The sequence below is a fragment of the Silene latifolia genome, chromosome X (genome assembly GCF_048544455.1).
Source record: "Silene latifolia isolate original U9 population chromosome X, ASM4854445v1, whole genome shotgun sequence".
Lineage (NCBI taxonomy): Eukaryota > Viridiplantae > Streptophyta > Magnoliopsida > Caryophyllales > Caryophyllaceae > Silene > Silene latifolia.
In genome coordinates this window covers 341297487-341314184 of record NC_133537.1, presented here as the reverse complement: position 1 = coordinate 341314184, position 16698 = coordinate 341297487, and the positions used below count along the sequence as shown (strand labels likewise).

Below are 16698 nucleotides of genomic sequence, written 5' to 3'. Positions count from 1 at the left end.
AGGATCCGAGCTTACGTGGTCGAATGTTCAAGCACGTAGGCGCCAATTAGTAAGAACAAAGTCTAGAATGCAAAGGGAGAAGAGAAGGGCGGACACTCGCGTGAGAAATATGAGGAGCGAAGGCTCCTATTTATACTAATCACACGACGGAATAGGGTTTCGGAGACTCTTTGGAAGTGAATCTCGGAAAGATATGAAAAAGATACGTGGAACATGCGAGAGAAGGGCACGGGAAGAGGCGCAGCGACCCAGCGTCTCTCTTGGAAGAGGCGCGGCACTGCTTCTTGCGTCTATTCCCGGAGGTTTCCTCCCAAGAAGAAAGATTTCCGTGTTTGAGTTATGGTAGGACGGAAATAATTCGATCTTCCTTAATATTTAACATGAATATTACGGGATATTATTTGCCAAAAGATAAAACTTGTAAAATATGGAATAGAAATATCCGGAACATTCCAGAACATTCCGACTCGGGATTTAACAGTTATCAGAAAATGGAGACGGTTTTTGACCCGGACTCCGAATGTACTCTAATTACTGCCAAAACGACCGTATCAGGACGTAGATGACAACTATGAGGTCGACATTAATATTTGAGCAATCACTTGACGATAATCTTACGAACTGTCACAAATCGTTCCGCGAATCAAACATGCGGCCCAATCATCAACGGGTGGTTTGCGGGAGGTGCAGAAACGAGGTGTCTACACTGCTTCGTTTGTAACTTCATACAAGCCATGAAATTGACCAACTATAAAATAAAAAAAAAGAACATACACTGACATATCTGGCAAATATTAAATGGAGAATGAACGAAAAAAGAGAGTGTAGAACATACGCAAATATGTATCAACATCTTCACGAGTAGGCCGTTGGTGGGATTCTATGGCTGCAAATAAATTAGAACCAATGAATATAGAAAATAACAAATAACAAATAATCAAATACACTAGAGAGAAAAATTAAGGGTTTTTCTATGTCACAACTGCGTTTCTCCTAAAACTACATTGTAACCTAGTAATTTAAAATATATCAATGCTACGCCTCAATTGTACAATTAGCCACTAAATCAATAGCACCATTAGCTGATCATCTATTCTTCTTGTTCCACCCTTTAGGCCTCCATCCACAACCACAAAGACACCATTAACTCTGCCTTCAAGCTTTACTTATCCCTATATAGCTACAAATTCTTAAACCTAACTATATTTCTCAGCAATTTGTACCAAGTAAAACAGTTTCTTATCATTTTATTGCCCGTCTTATGCGAATACGTGTACTCTGATTGACTACTTGAGCCCGCTTTCATGTGTCAAGTTGTTTTTTGTGCTCCATGTGTTCCAGAAAATGAAAGTGGATTAGTACAATTAAACTTTAGAAAACTTTTCCGGGCTCCGATTTTTTATCATTTTATCACAAGTGTTAATAGCAATGCCTAGATGATAAAAAAATCCCAATTTTTTTTTGGTGGGGTTGAACTGTAATGTATCACCAAATGTATGATCACGAACTGAAAAAATGGGTAACCAAATATGCAATTTCACAAATTCGTATCCGTTACAAGCTATGACGAGTGATATTTGACCCATTACAAGATTGTGACAGATATATCCGACTGCAAATGTTCACCTCAAAACAGTATTAATAACAATTTCACCAAATTAAAGGTGACAAATTTGCAATTTTTAGTTTTTACAGTTTTCCCAGGAACTTCACAACACAAATTCAATAATTGACAGTGTTAAAATGGTTAAGAAAAACTGGAAAAATTAAAGAACTTACGAGGAGTGCTTGGACCTCCAAATACATAACGCGGATTCTTGTCTAACATAATTCCTGAAAAACAATAATAGAAAATATAATAATTCGAAATTCAAAACCCTAATAAACAATCAATGATTCAATAGTATAACATAATTCAAAATTAAAACCCTAAATCGAAATTCAGAACCCTAATAAACAATCAGTGATTCAATAGTATAGCATAATTCAAAATCAAAACCCCAATTAACAACAATCATAAAAAGGGGGGGGGGGGGGGGGGAGAATATTACCGTTTCAGAATTTTGAGCGGGGTTTTGTGTTGGGGTCGCTTACTTGCTTGTATCCCAAGGCTTGGGGAAGATTATAAGGAGTGTTGCGACACGAGTACTTCGTTTAGGTATTGGTGTTGTCGCATACAATCGGGTCGGGTCAGATTTAAATCGGGTTAATTTGAATTGAGATTTCGAATTTGTCCCACATCTCGGATCTAGTTGAGTCATTTCACGTTTCGAATCAATTTCAGAATTCAAGTTGTCTATCATTTCGGATTTGGGTTACTTTGGGACGGGACGAGTCAGGACATTTTTGGATATAGGTCATTTAGTGTCAGACTGTCGAGTCAATGTCAAAACACTTTAATTAATTAATATTAAATATTAATTTGATTAACAAATATTATTTTACAAAATTAGTTATTCATTATGGAACGTTGCAACTAGTGAACCCTTTATTTTGATTTATACTCCCTCCTATTTTAGGGTTTTCTTCCCCGTATTTGTGAGCACGGGTATTAAGGCAAGGGATAAAATAAAAGTAAAAGAGTTGGGTGGGGACGTGGGGTTGGCGATAAGAGAGAGGAATGAATAATTAGGAGTTAATATAAGGAATTGTGGGGTCAAAACATTAAGAAAAGTAATAAAATGTGGGTAAAAGAGTTGGGTGGGGTTTGGTGATATGGGAGATAGATGAATAAAATAAGAGTAAAAAGTTTCCAAAATAAGAAAGTGAATAAAGCCTGAATAATCCGTTTTAGGAAATAGGGAAGAAAAGAGTGAATAGAAGGGAGTATAATATTAGTATGAATGGATACTTCTAATTACAAGCCATTTTGAATCACTTTGGATCGTTTCGTATCATGTACGATTTGGGTAGTTTTGGGTCGGATCAACATTGGGTCAATCAAAGTTTCGGTCTAGTTTGGATCGAGTTGGTTCAATTTGGATTAGGTACTTCCGGGTCACTCTGGGTCTTGGGTCAGCCTTTTCAGGTCGGGTCAACTTTGCGAAGTCTATCCGTCCATTGGCAAACGGGTCAGTCGGGCCATTTCAGATCGAGTCAGTTCGGATGCATCACATTTTCGAGTTATTCGGTCCGGTCAGGTCGAGAATGTGATCTGAAATCTAAATTGACCTGATCTAACTTGAACATAACCCAAGTTTTGTTGACTCGTAACTAACCCTACCAAAAATCACCCAACCTAAAAATTAGACCTGGCAAAATCAACCTGATCCGATTGACCCGACCCGAAAAGGTTAACCTGAGTCCCGAAATCGACTCGAGCTGCCATATCCGAACGACACCCGCTGCCTGAATTAACCCGACCCGACCCGAAAATGACCCGAGCTTTCATGGACTTGTAACAGACCCGACCCAAAATGCCCGACCCGAAACCACTCAACCCGAAAATGACCCGACAAAATATAACTCTAATTGACCCCAAAAGATTTGAAATGCCTTTTTCTCTCTTAATCATTGACCCCAAAAGATTTGAAATAACGCTTGACCCGAAACAGACCCGACCAACAAACCCGAAATAACCCGGCCCGACACGAGCTAACCCGAACTAGCCCGGCCCGAATTGGCCCGACCCGAACCCGACCCGTTAACCCGATTTACCAGGTCTACTAAAAATGACCCGACAAAACATAACTCTAATTGAGTAATTGAACCAAAATGAATTCAATCACTTTCTCTCTTAATCATTAATCGAAACATGGCCCGACTCAAAATAATTTGTCCCATTGTGGAGTCGGGCAGCATATCGTAGTAGGTCCGAAATTCAAAATGGGTCGGCCTAGACCCGATTGACCCGACCCGAAAAAGTTGTCAGAGGCCCGAAATCGATCCGAACTACCGCACTCGAAGCCCGAATTGACTACCTGACCCAAAAATGACTCGAGCTTTCATGGACCCGTAACAACCCCGACCCGGAATGACCCGATCTGAAACAAACCAATCCGAAAATGAACCGACAAAACATAACTTTAATTAACCCCAAAAGACTTGAAATGCCTTTTTCTCTCTTAATCTTTAACCCGAAAATGACCTGGCCCGAAACAACTCGACCCGCTTGACCCGAAAATAACCCAACAAACTTACCCGAAACTAGGGCCGAGCAAAAAATATCCGATCCGATTTTTTTTCCGAATCCGATCCGAAATCCGAATAAAAAAATCCGAATATATGGATACCATTTAAATTGGATATCCGATCCGGTTTTTTCCGAATAAACTGGATCGGATGTGGATTGTGATTTTCTTAAAACCGGATATCCGAATCCGATCCGAATTTTAAAAAATTATATATATATATAAAAAAAAAGCAAAATTTATGTTTAGTTTATGTGGTTTTTAGACTAGTTTTGAAATTTGTAATAAAGACTTGTTATTTATGAAATTAAGACTTGTAATTTATGCGATCGAGACTTGTAATTTATGCGATCAAGACTTATAATTTATACGATCGAAGACGTTACCTTTTTTAGTGGGTTGCAAAATGCGAAATGGACCGAAATTGCCTTTAGTTTTAGTCTGCCAATAGCCCAATACCACCACCCCCGGTGTAATTTTTAATGTAAATTTAAATCTGGATCGAATCCGGTTTCCGAAATCTGGATCTCCGAATTTTCGGATTCCAGATTTTCGGATATCCGAAATATTCGGATCGGATGTGGATCAGGAAAAATGATAATTTTAAATTCGGATATCCGAACCGGTTTTAAAATCCGGATCGGATATCCGGTTTTGCTCAGCCCTACCCGAAACAACCCTAAAACCCAAAAGGACCCGACCCGACCCAAACTAACCCGATAATGTGACAAAGCCAAGTTAACCCGGCCCGAACTCGACCCGTTAACCCGTTTCGCTAGGTCTAGCTTCGGCTGTTATAGTTCTAGACTTCTAGTCAATTCCAAGTCTTGGGTTAGGCTTTCGGAGCGGGTTAATTTCGAGGACTTAAAAAGTCAATTGAAATTGAAATGGAAAGCAAAAGGAGGGGAAAACCGTTAAAAATGGCGGAGATCTCCTACTCCCACTGAAATCTCAAATATCACCAGCTTCATCAATCAACAATTCAATGTCAACATCGCTCATACGATACGCAATCACATCAAGAATCCTAATCGTAACCCTAATAATCGTATGGAGATCAATCTTTTCACCATACGATACATCCGCATCTCTAAACCCTAATTGTCTATCACCATCCCCTTCCGATTCATCACCACATTCAGTTATTTTCCCCGGTATCGGTTCCGCTATCGAAACAAGTGTTGTTTGGGATTCCGTTTACTTCCTTCGTATTGCTCAATGTGGTTACGAGTATGAGCAGACCTACGCCTTTTTGCCTCTCCTTCCTGTTTTAATCTTCCTTGTTTCTAATTCAGGTTCGTGTTTTTGTCGTAAGTAGCGGTCATTCGATGCAATTCGCTTACGCAATTTTCATTTCGAGTTATCGTAAATTATTCTGTCAGACTGACAGACTGTTGTAGTATACGGTTCTATGATGCTTGTATATACCTCATTGATTTTGTTGTGTTTTGAATATCAAGATAGTTTTTCGGCCGCTTATTCCGGTGATTGGATATAGAGCTGTGCTAGCATTGTCTGGATATGTTATCAACAACCTGGCTTTTGTCCTTGCTGCACTCTACTTCTACAGGTGATTTCCGGTGACTGTCTTTTGCCGCGATTGTAATTGGAATTTGTTTGTACAGTTTACTGGTGTCAGAGTATGCAAAATTTGTGTATTACTCCCTCTGTTCCGGTCATTTGTTGTCCTTTTCTATTTTTGGGTGTCTCGGTCATTTGTTATCCTTTCTATTTTAGGAATGCATTTGATGAACAATTTGCTCATTCACACTCAATTTAGTCCACATGTCATTTAGTAATTGGCTCTTTCCTCTTTTCTTGGTCTTTGTGCCAAAACGAAAGGACAACAAATGACCGGGACGGAGGGAGTAATATTTACTGGTGATTGTCCGATGATTGTCTTATGCCGCGATTGTAATTATATAGCTCATTGTCCGAGTATGCAAAAATTGTGTATCAATATCGAGTGGTAGGACTGATGCCGTAATGAAACATGACTCTAAGATAAGAGAATAGTGTATCTTAGTGCGGATTAAGGTCTTTCTGCTGAGGATGTAAATGTAAATATCTACGAGTAATACATTCCCGTCTTCTACTAGTATGTTTTTGAACTATGTGATCGTGACCTTGCTACAGTAGCTGTTTGACTTAAGTTCTTCACGTTGCCACGGCAGTATCTGTGTGCTTGTTCTCCTTGCACACTCGGAATTGACTTGCTGACATTACCTAGACTTTGAGTTCTACGTTATTGGCGTGGTTTACCTTTAATTTTAACTACTTAACTGCATTCAAGGTTTTGCATTCCCAGGATATTTCAGTTTCCTATCATTAACAAAATACCTTGACTTGATCAGTTAATCAGAGCAGAATATTGCGTGTTTCTGGCTTTTATTAAATTCAGACCCGACATAACATTTTCTACTGAACTCTTTATCTTGTACGGAGAGTTCCACTATTAATGCATTTTAGTGTTTAATTTGTACATCAATGTTGCCTGATACTGTGTTTTCTCATGTTTTCATTGTGTGATCTTCTAATAGGCTCTCGATTGCTATTTTAAAGGATAAAGATGCATCGCTGAGGGCATCAATTCTGTTCTGCTTTAACCCAGCTTCGATATTCTACTCATCAATGTAACAGTTATCGTCCCTTGTTGAATTCAAAAATTATACTCTTGGCCTCTTGGGATTAATGTAGTCTACGTAGCTATACTACGTGTGCCTGATAGTGTCTAGTAATATGCAGATATACAGAAAGCTTGTATGCTTTATGTTCGATTGGTGGTGTCTATTACTTGATTTCTGGAGCAAACAATACTTCGGTTCTTCTTCTTTCACTATCTAGTTTTGCACGATCAAATGGAGTAATTAATGCTGGATATTGTGGTTTCAAGATGTTGCATCAGGCTTATCATGCTGTTTATGTGAAGAAGCGCTCTCTTGTAAGTCCTCGCCATCTTTTACGTCTGGTCTTCTGGTGTTGTTGTGGCTTGAAATGAGATTAACATGTGCATATTTCTTGTCTTCAGTTGGCTGTGAAAGTTCTTTTAGCTGGTGTTTTTCGATGTATCTGCATCTGCCTTCCCTTTCTTGCCTTTCAAGCGTATGGTTACTACAACCTTTGTCATGGGCTCAATACTGATGAAATGAGGCCTTGGTGCAGGACAAAGGTTCCTTTGTTGTACAGTTTTATCCAAAGTCAGTACTGGTATGGCCAACTGCTTTGCCTATAGCGCCTGTTATTTCTGTTTATTTTTATGCTTCCTAATATTCCAGTGCATACTGGATGCTACTCTGTTCTAGTCAGTTAGATTCTAAAGCCATCTTTAATGTCTGATAAGCCCTTGGTTGAAAGGATTCCATCTTCTCTCATTTCATTTGTTCGGATCAATCTCTTACACTATTCTCTCCTTTAGTTACCCTGAGACTAAAATATGAGCTGAAATGTTTCCTGAGTGCCTAAGACATACCTTTGTCAGTTTGTTTGAGTGATCATAATCAGTGCTTTCAATTGTCTCCACATGTGCAACTCTATTTCGGAATTGTTTATATTTGAGCTTCTAGTTTTTAACAAGCACAAATCTCTCTTTGCTCCAGGGGTGTTGGCTTTTTGCGGTATTTCCAACTTAAGCAGAGTCCCAACTTTCTGCTAGCGTCACCTGTTCTGTCCTTGGCATTTTGCTCCATCTTTTCTTATTTAAAGTTTGAGCCTGAGAAATTCTTTTCGCTTGGTTTTGGAATTGCATCAAAGGAAAACAATTCAGCTAACGAGCCTTTCTCCAGAGGTGAAGAGCAGAGGTTTGACGATCACCGTGCTGCAAAGCAAGGTACTATCTTACTGGAGAAGTGTATACGTGTAATTATCTGGAATATGATTTTTGATTGGAGTCTTGGACCATTGTTATTGTCGATATATTTTTTCTCTGGGTTAACTAGTTTAACTGGAAATCTTGGGTGACACATTATTCATATGAACAATGAACAAATGGGGTCTTCCATCTATTGTACAGTTGTTATTGAAGTGCCTCTTTTTTCAGTTTACTTATGGCTGACAGTGCCCCATTTTAACCCAGTATGAACAAATATGTGATAGATTTGAGACGTCGGCAGCAGAGCGCCAAACCGCGAGTAAAATCCAGTAGTGCAGCAGAAAAGGAGGTGTCAGTTAAAGGAGGATACTATACAATGGAGATGCTTCCTTTCATATATCACTTAAGCTTCATGGCGGCTACAGCTTTGTTTGTGATGCATGTTCAGGTAACTCAATAACTCATCATTCCGATTTTTGATGCTTAGTATTTTAATGCAGTTAGGGGAACACTGATGACGTGGGTGTTTAAAACGCCACAGGTATCTACTCGGTTCTTATCAGCAAGCCCTCCGTTATATTGGTATGCTTCATATCTGATGGGCTGTATAGAAAGGAGGAGATGGGCGTATCTAATATGGGCATATGCTGCCTCGTATATTTTCCTGGGCAGTCTGCTATTTTCAAACTTCTATCCTTTTACCTGACAACCCTGCTATACTGCTGTTGCTCTTATATCATCATCAAATGTCGTCTTTATTCCAGCAAATGACGAGTAGACGGATTTTTTCATGGTTGGGTCATCTTGTCATACCTCCTGCTTATTACCTCATAGACCGCCTCCTCCAAGATTGCTTCCCAAGTAAGACCCTCTTATTCAATGCCTAATGTATACATTAACTTGCATGTAGAGATAATCTCGTAGCCTTGTTTTACTACACTCTTCAGTAGATCATCAGAAAACATTTCTAATTTTGTTTGGAAAATGTTTTTCCCCCTAGATTGGTGAACCCGGTAGACGACACTAGCAAATTATGGTTTACATAGCTAGTCATTGCAGGGTGAACTCCAACTAGTGTAGTAGATAGTAAAGGTTTTTCTTATACGGAGTATGATTTTGCCATCTTGTACCTTTGCCCTGCCCCACCAGAAGTATAGACAGTGGTGACTGGACACTTGAGGTTGACGCTCCGTAGGTCGTAGTCGATTAATTGGTCATAATACGAATGATAAGTTAAAATGTTTGACGTAGTTACACTGTAGAAGAGCTTTGCTTCATTTTTACAACATACTTGTTTCGTAAATCTTTATTTATTTTCTTTTACTTTGTTTATTTACGTTTTCGTAAATCTTTATTTATTTTCTTTTACTTTGTTTATTTACGTTTACCATATCTTTATTTCGTGAACATGAAACTAGATGTGAATGTCATGATAGAGAAGTTGGTATTAATTATGTGTCACAAATCCCTTTTTAGATAAGAATAATGCAAATTGAATCTGTTACGAAACAAACTAATTGACTTCAAAATTCTATCATCCAAATGCACACGCACACTTTTTCTTATCTCAAAAATAATTATGAACACACGACAAATCATTAACCCTACTTTTTCTTCTAAATGACACTTTCCATCTCGTTCATTTGTTTACCTTTGATTAAAATATCTCTCACAAATAATAATAAAGGAAAACAAATAATTGTGACGGTAAAAGTACTACCTAGTATGTACAAAGTATTACTTCCGTCTCATTTATTTGTTTACCTTTAATTAAAATATCTCTCACAAAAATTAATAAAGGTAATCAAATAATTGTGACGGTAAAAGGACTACCTAGTATGTAGAAAGTATTACTTCCGTCTTATTTATTTGTTTACCTTTAATTAAAATATCTCTAACAAAAATTAATAAAGGTAAACAAATAATTGTGATGGTAAAAGTACTACCTAGTATGTACAAAGTATTACTTTCGTCTCATTTATTTGTTTAACTTTAATTAAAATATCTCTCACAAAAATTAATAAAGATAAACAAATAATTGAGACTGAAAAAGTACAACCTAGTATGTACAAATATTCAACCCCATAACTACAATCCAATCCAATAAAGTAAGACAATACTTGCTTGTAATCTTCTTCCTTAACCCATCTTGAGTTTCCTTTTCATCACATCATCCTTCTAAATTAACACCATCATCAACTTAACTACTCTTTTAATTTAAAAGTTGTTTCAGGATAAAATAACTATATATTTATCTTAAAATATTTACAAGTCTAATTTTTTTTTCTTTTTTTTTTTATAGAAATATGAAGAAAAGAATTCAAGTTTCATACTCTACCCTATGAACTTGAAAATCTACCTTTCCATATGATCAATAACCTTATTATTACCGAAACCTTGCGTTTCGGCGAAGTTACTAATTTTCTTCTGTGCTTCGACGTCGTCCTCCTCCTCATCAGTGGACGACGACAACATAGCTCTGTACTCAACGGTACGATTCCCGTAAACTATCATCATAAACATGTAAGATGCGGCTGCGAAGACTGCCAGCAAGATCAGGAACCAACTGAACTGAATATTAACCAAGGCCTTGGCTCGGTGAAGAGACTCTTCCCCGTCACATCGCACCACTTTATGCCCTTCCTCTAAGTGCATAAAGCACCCTTTCGCGATCAACCCGGGTGTCCAAAGTGCGAACCCCATCACCATGAGCCACACCCCCTGGAACATTATACTCAGGGAACGTACAAAAGCGACAACAAAGCTTGCAGCACCGCGGCCAATCCCCAGCAGCGTGGTGGCGAGAGAGACGAACACGACGAGCTGGAGGAGCCAGTGGTATTGCCCCTCCACACCCATGTGATCGGTTGAATGGAGGTGGAACAACAATAGCTGCTGCGCAAATGCAAGCGCGCCCATGAACTGCAGGACGTCCTGTTGTGCTGGAACAGGACGCGTGGCCCATTTGTCAAGGACGAGGGCGAAGAAGGCGTACACTAAGAATGTTAGCGATATTGACGAGTGTTCAAAGTTGTGAAGGTGGTTTGATGGAATGGTGCCATCTGAGTCGAAAGGCTGGTGCTTCTCTGGGCCAATGAAGAGCTCCATGGCAACTGAGAGACTGCAGCCAGTTATTATAAGGTACAACTCGAGTCGTCTAAGTAGACCATGGTCCGATGGGAACCATGGTCGAGACTTGTACATCGACGGACCCTTAAGGGCTAGTAGTCGTAGATTTTGGTACAAGTGCCATAACCCGATAACAAAAAATCCGAAACCCGGTCCCACATGTCCAATAAGAGTACCCATGCACTACTATATTCAAGTGATTTAAGTTTTATTTTTTGGCAGTGGCAAAGCCAAGATTTTAAACTCGGGAACGAGAAATGTCAGTTTAAGGTATAGGAGTTGAAGGAGAGGTGTGTATATGGGGGAAATTGGGGTAGTAGAGGGGGAATATATAAGGAGGGAAAGGTTGAAATTGAAATTAGACTTCAAATATGTCTAGAGACTTCTCAAGGAATTGTAAATAGAGTATAAATTGGGGTGTTTGAAACTTTGAAGGGTTAACTTAGTTGACCATTTTAGAAGTAATAGAAACATTTTTTTTGTGTTGTTATTACTTGTACAGTTGGTAAGTCTACGTACATCCGACCCTCCCTTACCCCGTAATTTACGGGAGCCATTGAGGTACTGAGGTATTATTGTTGTTGTTATTATTATTACTTGTACAGTTGGTCCTTTTTGTAGTTGGTCACAAATTGTGACGGGAAATGTAACCATTTATATTTTATGATAAAAAGTAATCATTTATAAATTCATATTTATCAGATAATGATTACAAATTCATCATAAAATAATCACATTTATCTGTCACAAGCTTGTGACGACCTGACGGGTCACAAATGAGAATCTTTGTGACTTGTATGTATGGCTATGTGCATATGTCATATGAGGTATGGTGGCTTGGAGAACAAGTTTTGTTTTTATTTGCTAGCTAGCAAATTTTGATTCAAGGTTGACTAATGCTACCTTGATCTTCATGGCTACAACAACATCCTTTTTCTAGAAATATAATAAACAATTGGTCTCCCTTGTGACGGGTTACCATTTGTGGCGGATATTTTGTGAGATAAAATGGTAACAAAATAGGTTAGTGGAGAAAGGGGACCACATGAATAGTGTTGCAGAGAGAGAAAAAGTGGGTACATTGTGAGGTAAAGTGGTATCCGTCACAAGCTTGTGACGGATATGTCATGTCTTCAATGAGAATTTGTGTATAATAAATCAGCACACAAAGCAATTAATCCTTTTTTAATGTGTTCTCGTGAATAAGGGAACATCTTTCTAGAAAATGTATTGAAATAATAAGATAAGAGTGGATTTGTACGAGTTCGAATTTTCTGTTAAAAAAAGTTAAATAGTCTCATTGTTTTCACGAGATTAATAAAATATAATCGATTTTTCATTAATTTAGGAAAATTTGTGTCTACTCTTTGAAATGGTTTATAAGTGTTACTCCCTCCTAGTCTGATTGTTGGTTCTCTTTCTTTTGGGCATCAAAATTAAAGAAATGGATTTGGACCACACAAAATATCATACCCTGAATTTGGACCACAAAAAACTTACCAAAAAAGGAAAGGGGAACCAACACCCGACTAGCATGGAAAAGGAAAGAGGAACCAACAATCAAACTAGGAGGGAGTATTAATTAATACAGTAATAAATAATTATTAATTTTTTTGGTACAAAGTCAATAAATTTGCCTTGTTGGTGCGCTTTATGCGAAGATAAGCGGAAATACTAAGTACATATCTGGTCACATCTCATGTCTTATCAGGGGCGAACCTAGAAATAAAATTTTGGAGTAGCAAACTTTTCTGATGTTATTTTATACTTATGTTAAGGTGCATATTTAAAAAATTTGGGGTAGCAAAAGTCGATAATCTTAACCATTTTCTAGAGATTTGGGGTAGCGAATGCTACCCTTTGCTACTATGTAGGTTCCCCCCTGTGTCTTATGTCTCAAAATTTGACAATTTTATGCGTCTAATTATGTTTTGGCATTCATTCTTGTGGGTCACTAATTACTCATAAAGTCCCCTAATTACACGAGCCACAAGAGGATGAGGATGGAAGTAGTTTTCTTATTATTCATTAGTGGAAAATAAGTCTCAGATTCGAATTACCCCATCGATGATACTCCTATAAGACTATCGTTATGACTCATTTGACACCAAAAGAAAATTATTATTTTTTAAACTAACGATATATGTGTGACTCGCACATCAACTCCACCGATTATATTGACTCACTAACTCAATAGTTAGTCTTGCTAAAGACGGGTCGGAGCAAGTAACGGGTAATGTCACTCACAAAACGGATAGAGGGGACAAGGTGGGGCACCCCCATGTGCTTCCCTCTCTCCTCTATTTGGGTCATTTGTGAGAAGAAATGGTATCCGTCACTCCAAAATGACGGATACGTACCGTCTTCAATGAGATTTTGCGCTAACTCAATAGGACAATCGATAATCGTAATAATTTTATTTGCGTCTTTTATAGGTCAAGCTCTCAATATATTATTATACGAGTAATTTACATTTTTGAATGAGAATATATTTGGTTTATGGATATCATCTATATAGACTTTACATGCTAAATCCAGCACACCATTTTACTAAATCCCGCACATTTTTCCCCCTTATTTCGATTGTATCCCTCTCATTTCTCACACCCACAAAGATAAAAAAAAAATGAAAAATCTAAAAAATAAACACCTCTCATTCTCCCTTTCGCCCCCCTACCAATTGCTCCATCATCAATTAAATCAATAGAGTTCGATATTTGCAGCAACCTCCAACGCATCAAGATTTAATTGGTAAATTAAGGTTTTGCCATTTTAATTAATCCACCTAATAACAATCCATCTAGCCTCACATACTATTTAATCAAATTTGCCAAGTTAGAAGTGAATTTAGGTCAGCAACTTGCTACTCATCATATCACGGCCCATGGCTGCCACAAATTTGATGACCGACCATATCTTCCGATCAATCTACTCCGGCCTGTTCGACGACGCCACAGGCCACAACTACCCCTACGTTAATATTAATCCAACATCAATCCAAACCTTAATTGTAAAAAACCCTTTTAAAAAAACATTATTATACTGTATTAATTAAAAGACCGTACTAATAAAATTATTGATAGAAATGGAGAAATACGTGTGGTATTTGCGAATTACGATCTATAATTGTCGAGTTGTTAATGAATTGGTTAGGTTTGTGAGAAAGAAGAGGGATAATTCTTTTTAGGTCTTTTTTTATGATAAAGGGTAATTATGGAAAATTAGAGACAAATGTGTGAGATTAAGTAAAAGATGTGCGAGATTTAACAATTGCTATATTTGGATTAAAATGTAAGAAATAACACTATTTCTAGAATCCTTTAATACGTAATACGTAATCCATGTCTTAATTTTGTGATCTTATCCTAAATAATTTATAAGCTAGCCTCCAGCCGTTAGCCGTTGTCACGTTGACCAGTTACAGTTGGTTTGATCAAGAGATTGAGTTGTTGGTCAATAGCGTAAGCGATGAGGTGAGGTGCTTAATGCGTACGAAATATATTGACACTATTTCGATCATTTGTTTACGTTTGATTAAAATACCTCTTATAAATTATGAAAAATGTAAACAAATGACTGTGACAAAGAGAGTATTATTTATAAACGATTGATAACTCGTACTTTCTTTGTCCCGGTCATTTGTTTACCTATTACATTTTGGTGTCTCAGTCAATTGTTTACCATTCTATTTAGGAATGCTTTTAATGAACAATTTGATCCTCCTCACTTAATTTGGTCCATTATCAAATAATTGATCATCTACTTTTTCATTGGTCTTTATGCCAAAACCAAAGGTAAACAAATGACCTCAACGAAGAGAGTAATTTTTTGTAATATATACGAAGAATATAGTTATGCAGGATTTTGTTTAATTTGTCTTTATAAGTAGCATAAGAAGAACATCAAACTCATAAATCTTTTTATAATGTGAACCTTGCAATATTTGTATTGTCAAGTGTGTAAAAATTAAATTGTGTTTGGATATGATTGAAGGGAGTATGATTTAATTGGGATAAATAATAATAATAATAATAATTGTATTGTATTGTATTGTGAAAAACTAAAAATTGATGTAGACCAAAGCGTTTTAGTAAATTTTAGACATATTTTTTTTTATCTCTGAACGTAATTTTGTTTTATAATAAACAGGAAATGATGGATAGATAATGAAAAAGGAGGAAAAAAAGAAAAAAAAAAGTCAAAATACCTGGGTGTTATTTGATCTCACGCTACCAACCTCAACATAAACGTGTGAAATCTTATATTTCTATTTTTCACATATAATCGCATTCTACAAGTAAGAAACTATGGATTTGTGGAATTGTGATTTGTGGAATTGTGGGTAGTTGCGCAACCCCACTCTTAAAACCATGATTAATGGAATTTCCTATAAATATTTGACAAATTCTCCTTTTAAGGCGATCTCACATAATAACATAATAAGAGTATTGTGAGACCTCTCAATCTTTCATATAAGAAAAGTTCATATACAAATCGTAGTTCCTCTATTATAATTTATTATAACCAAACAACTCGTATAAAATTTACGTGAATTGCTAATTTATGTGAATTTATTTTTTCATGAGAACCTCATCTTCCTACGATTAACCAAACAAGCACTAATCACTATATATTGTACTCCCTCCTATTCACAATAAACTTCTCATTTCATTTTGACACAAAAATTAAGGAAACACACTACCCACCATATAAATAAATTTGGACCACACAAATATACTGCCCCACCATACAATTAAATTTGGACCACACAAATGTAGAAAATTATTAAAAAAGACTCGTAGATTGTTTTGTAAGATGGTCTTATCAATAAGATCAATCCAATAACAACCAACCTCATCAAATTACTTAATTACTCCCTCCGTCTCGAAGCAAAGGTAAATAAATGACCGAACTGGGATTAAACACAATTCATACAGTCAGGCCAGCTAGGATACATATTTTTGTAAGACCAATACAATATATGAGAGGCATGGAATTCGATCCCATGATATATTATCATATACCTCCGTCTTAATCACTTTAATTGTTTAGTTACTACTGAATAAATTTGGAAAGACAGGTTTACACATGCAGAAAAAAGGTAAATGAATAAAATTGTTACCGATGACACGCAAATAATATAGTAACTGAGTAACTATATATATACCTCTGTCTTAACCCACTTCGTCTTGCTTAAAACGGCCACTATCCGTCTTAAGCTTAAGACGGATAGTGACTCTCTCACACAAATGCAAGTGGGAGGCAAGTGGGTGTATCCATTTTCCACCCACTTGCCTCCCACTTGCATTTGTGTGAGAGGCCACTATCCGTCTTAAGCTTAAGACGAATAGTGGTCGTTTTAAATGAGAATTTGTGGTCTTAACCACTTTGATTGTTAACCACTTTAATTGTACTCCCTCCGTCCCGGTCATTTGTTGTCCTTTGGTTTTGGCACAAAGACCAAGGAAAGGGGGAAGGGGCCAATTACTAAATGACAAGTGGAATAAATTGAGTGTAAATGATCAAATTACTCTTCAAGTTCATTCTTAAAATAGAAAGGATAACAATTGACTGAGACACCCAAAAATGGAAAAGGACAACAAATAACCAGGACAGAGGGAATAATTATTA

At 37.1% G+C, this 16698-nt stretch overlaps 2 protein-coding genes and 1 long non-coding RNA gene across 4 annotated transcripts; 1 reads left to right on the top strand and 2 right to left on the bottom strand.

Moving 5' to 3' along the window:
* Nucleotides 1–811: 811 nt before the first annotated feature.
* Nucleotides 812–2101, bottom strand: LOC141622673 (uncharacterized). Its single transcript, XR_012533060.1, has 3 exons — nt 2052–2101; nt 1780–1833; nt 812–886 (listed from the first exon to the last, which is right to left on the bottom strand). It is a non-coding gene; the product is annotated as an uncharacterized LOC141622673 (long non-coding RNA).
* A 2858-nt stretch (nt 2102–4959) lies between these two features.
* On the top strand, nt 4960–11552 carry LOC141619492 (uncharacterized). 2 transcript variants are annotated; one of them, XR_012531720.1, is made up of 9 exons: nt 5019–5425; nt 5595–5700; nt 6671–6763; nt 6876–7071; nt 7159–7337; nt 7727–7956; nt 8223–8386; nt 8480–8799; nt 10241–11552. XR_012531720.1 is itself a non-coding variant. In XM_074436508.1 (8 exons), the coding sequence occupies exons 1-8, from the start codon at nt 5116–5118 to the stop codon at nt 8642–8644; spliced, it is 1443 nt and encodes a 480-aa protein (XP_074292609.1). In that variant the 5' UTR covers nt 4960–5115; the 3' UTR covers nt 8645–9060. The 2 variants fall into 2 exon arrangements, 1 of the variants encoding a protein (XP_074292609.1); XM_074436508.1 differs by lacking the exon at nt 10241–11552 and having other exon boundaries at nt 4960–5425; nt 8480–9060.
* Nucleotides 10294–11359, bottom strand: LOC141619493 (uncharacterized). The gene has a single exon (XM_074436509.1). It carries the CDS (start codon nt 11245–11247, stop codon nt 10294–10296), a length of 954 nt encoding a protein of 317 aa, XP_074292610.1. The 5' UTR covers nt 11248–11359.
* Nucleotides 11553–16698: the final 5146 nt, after the last annotated feature.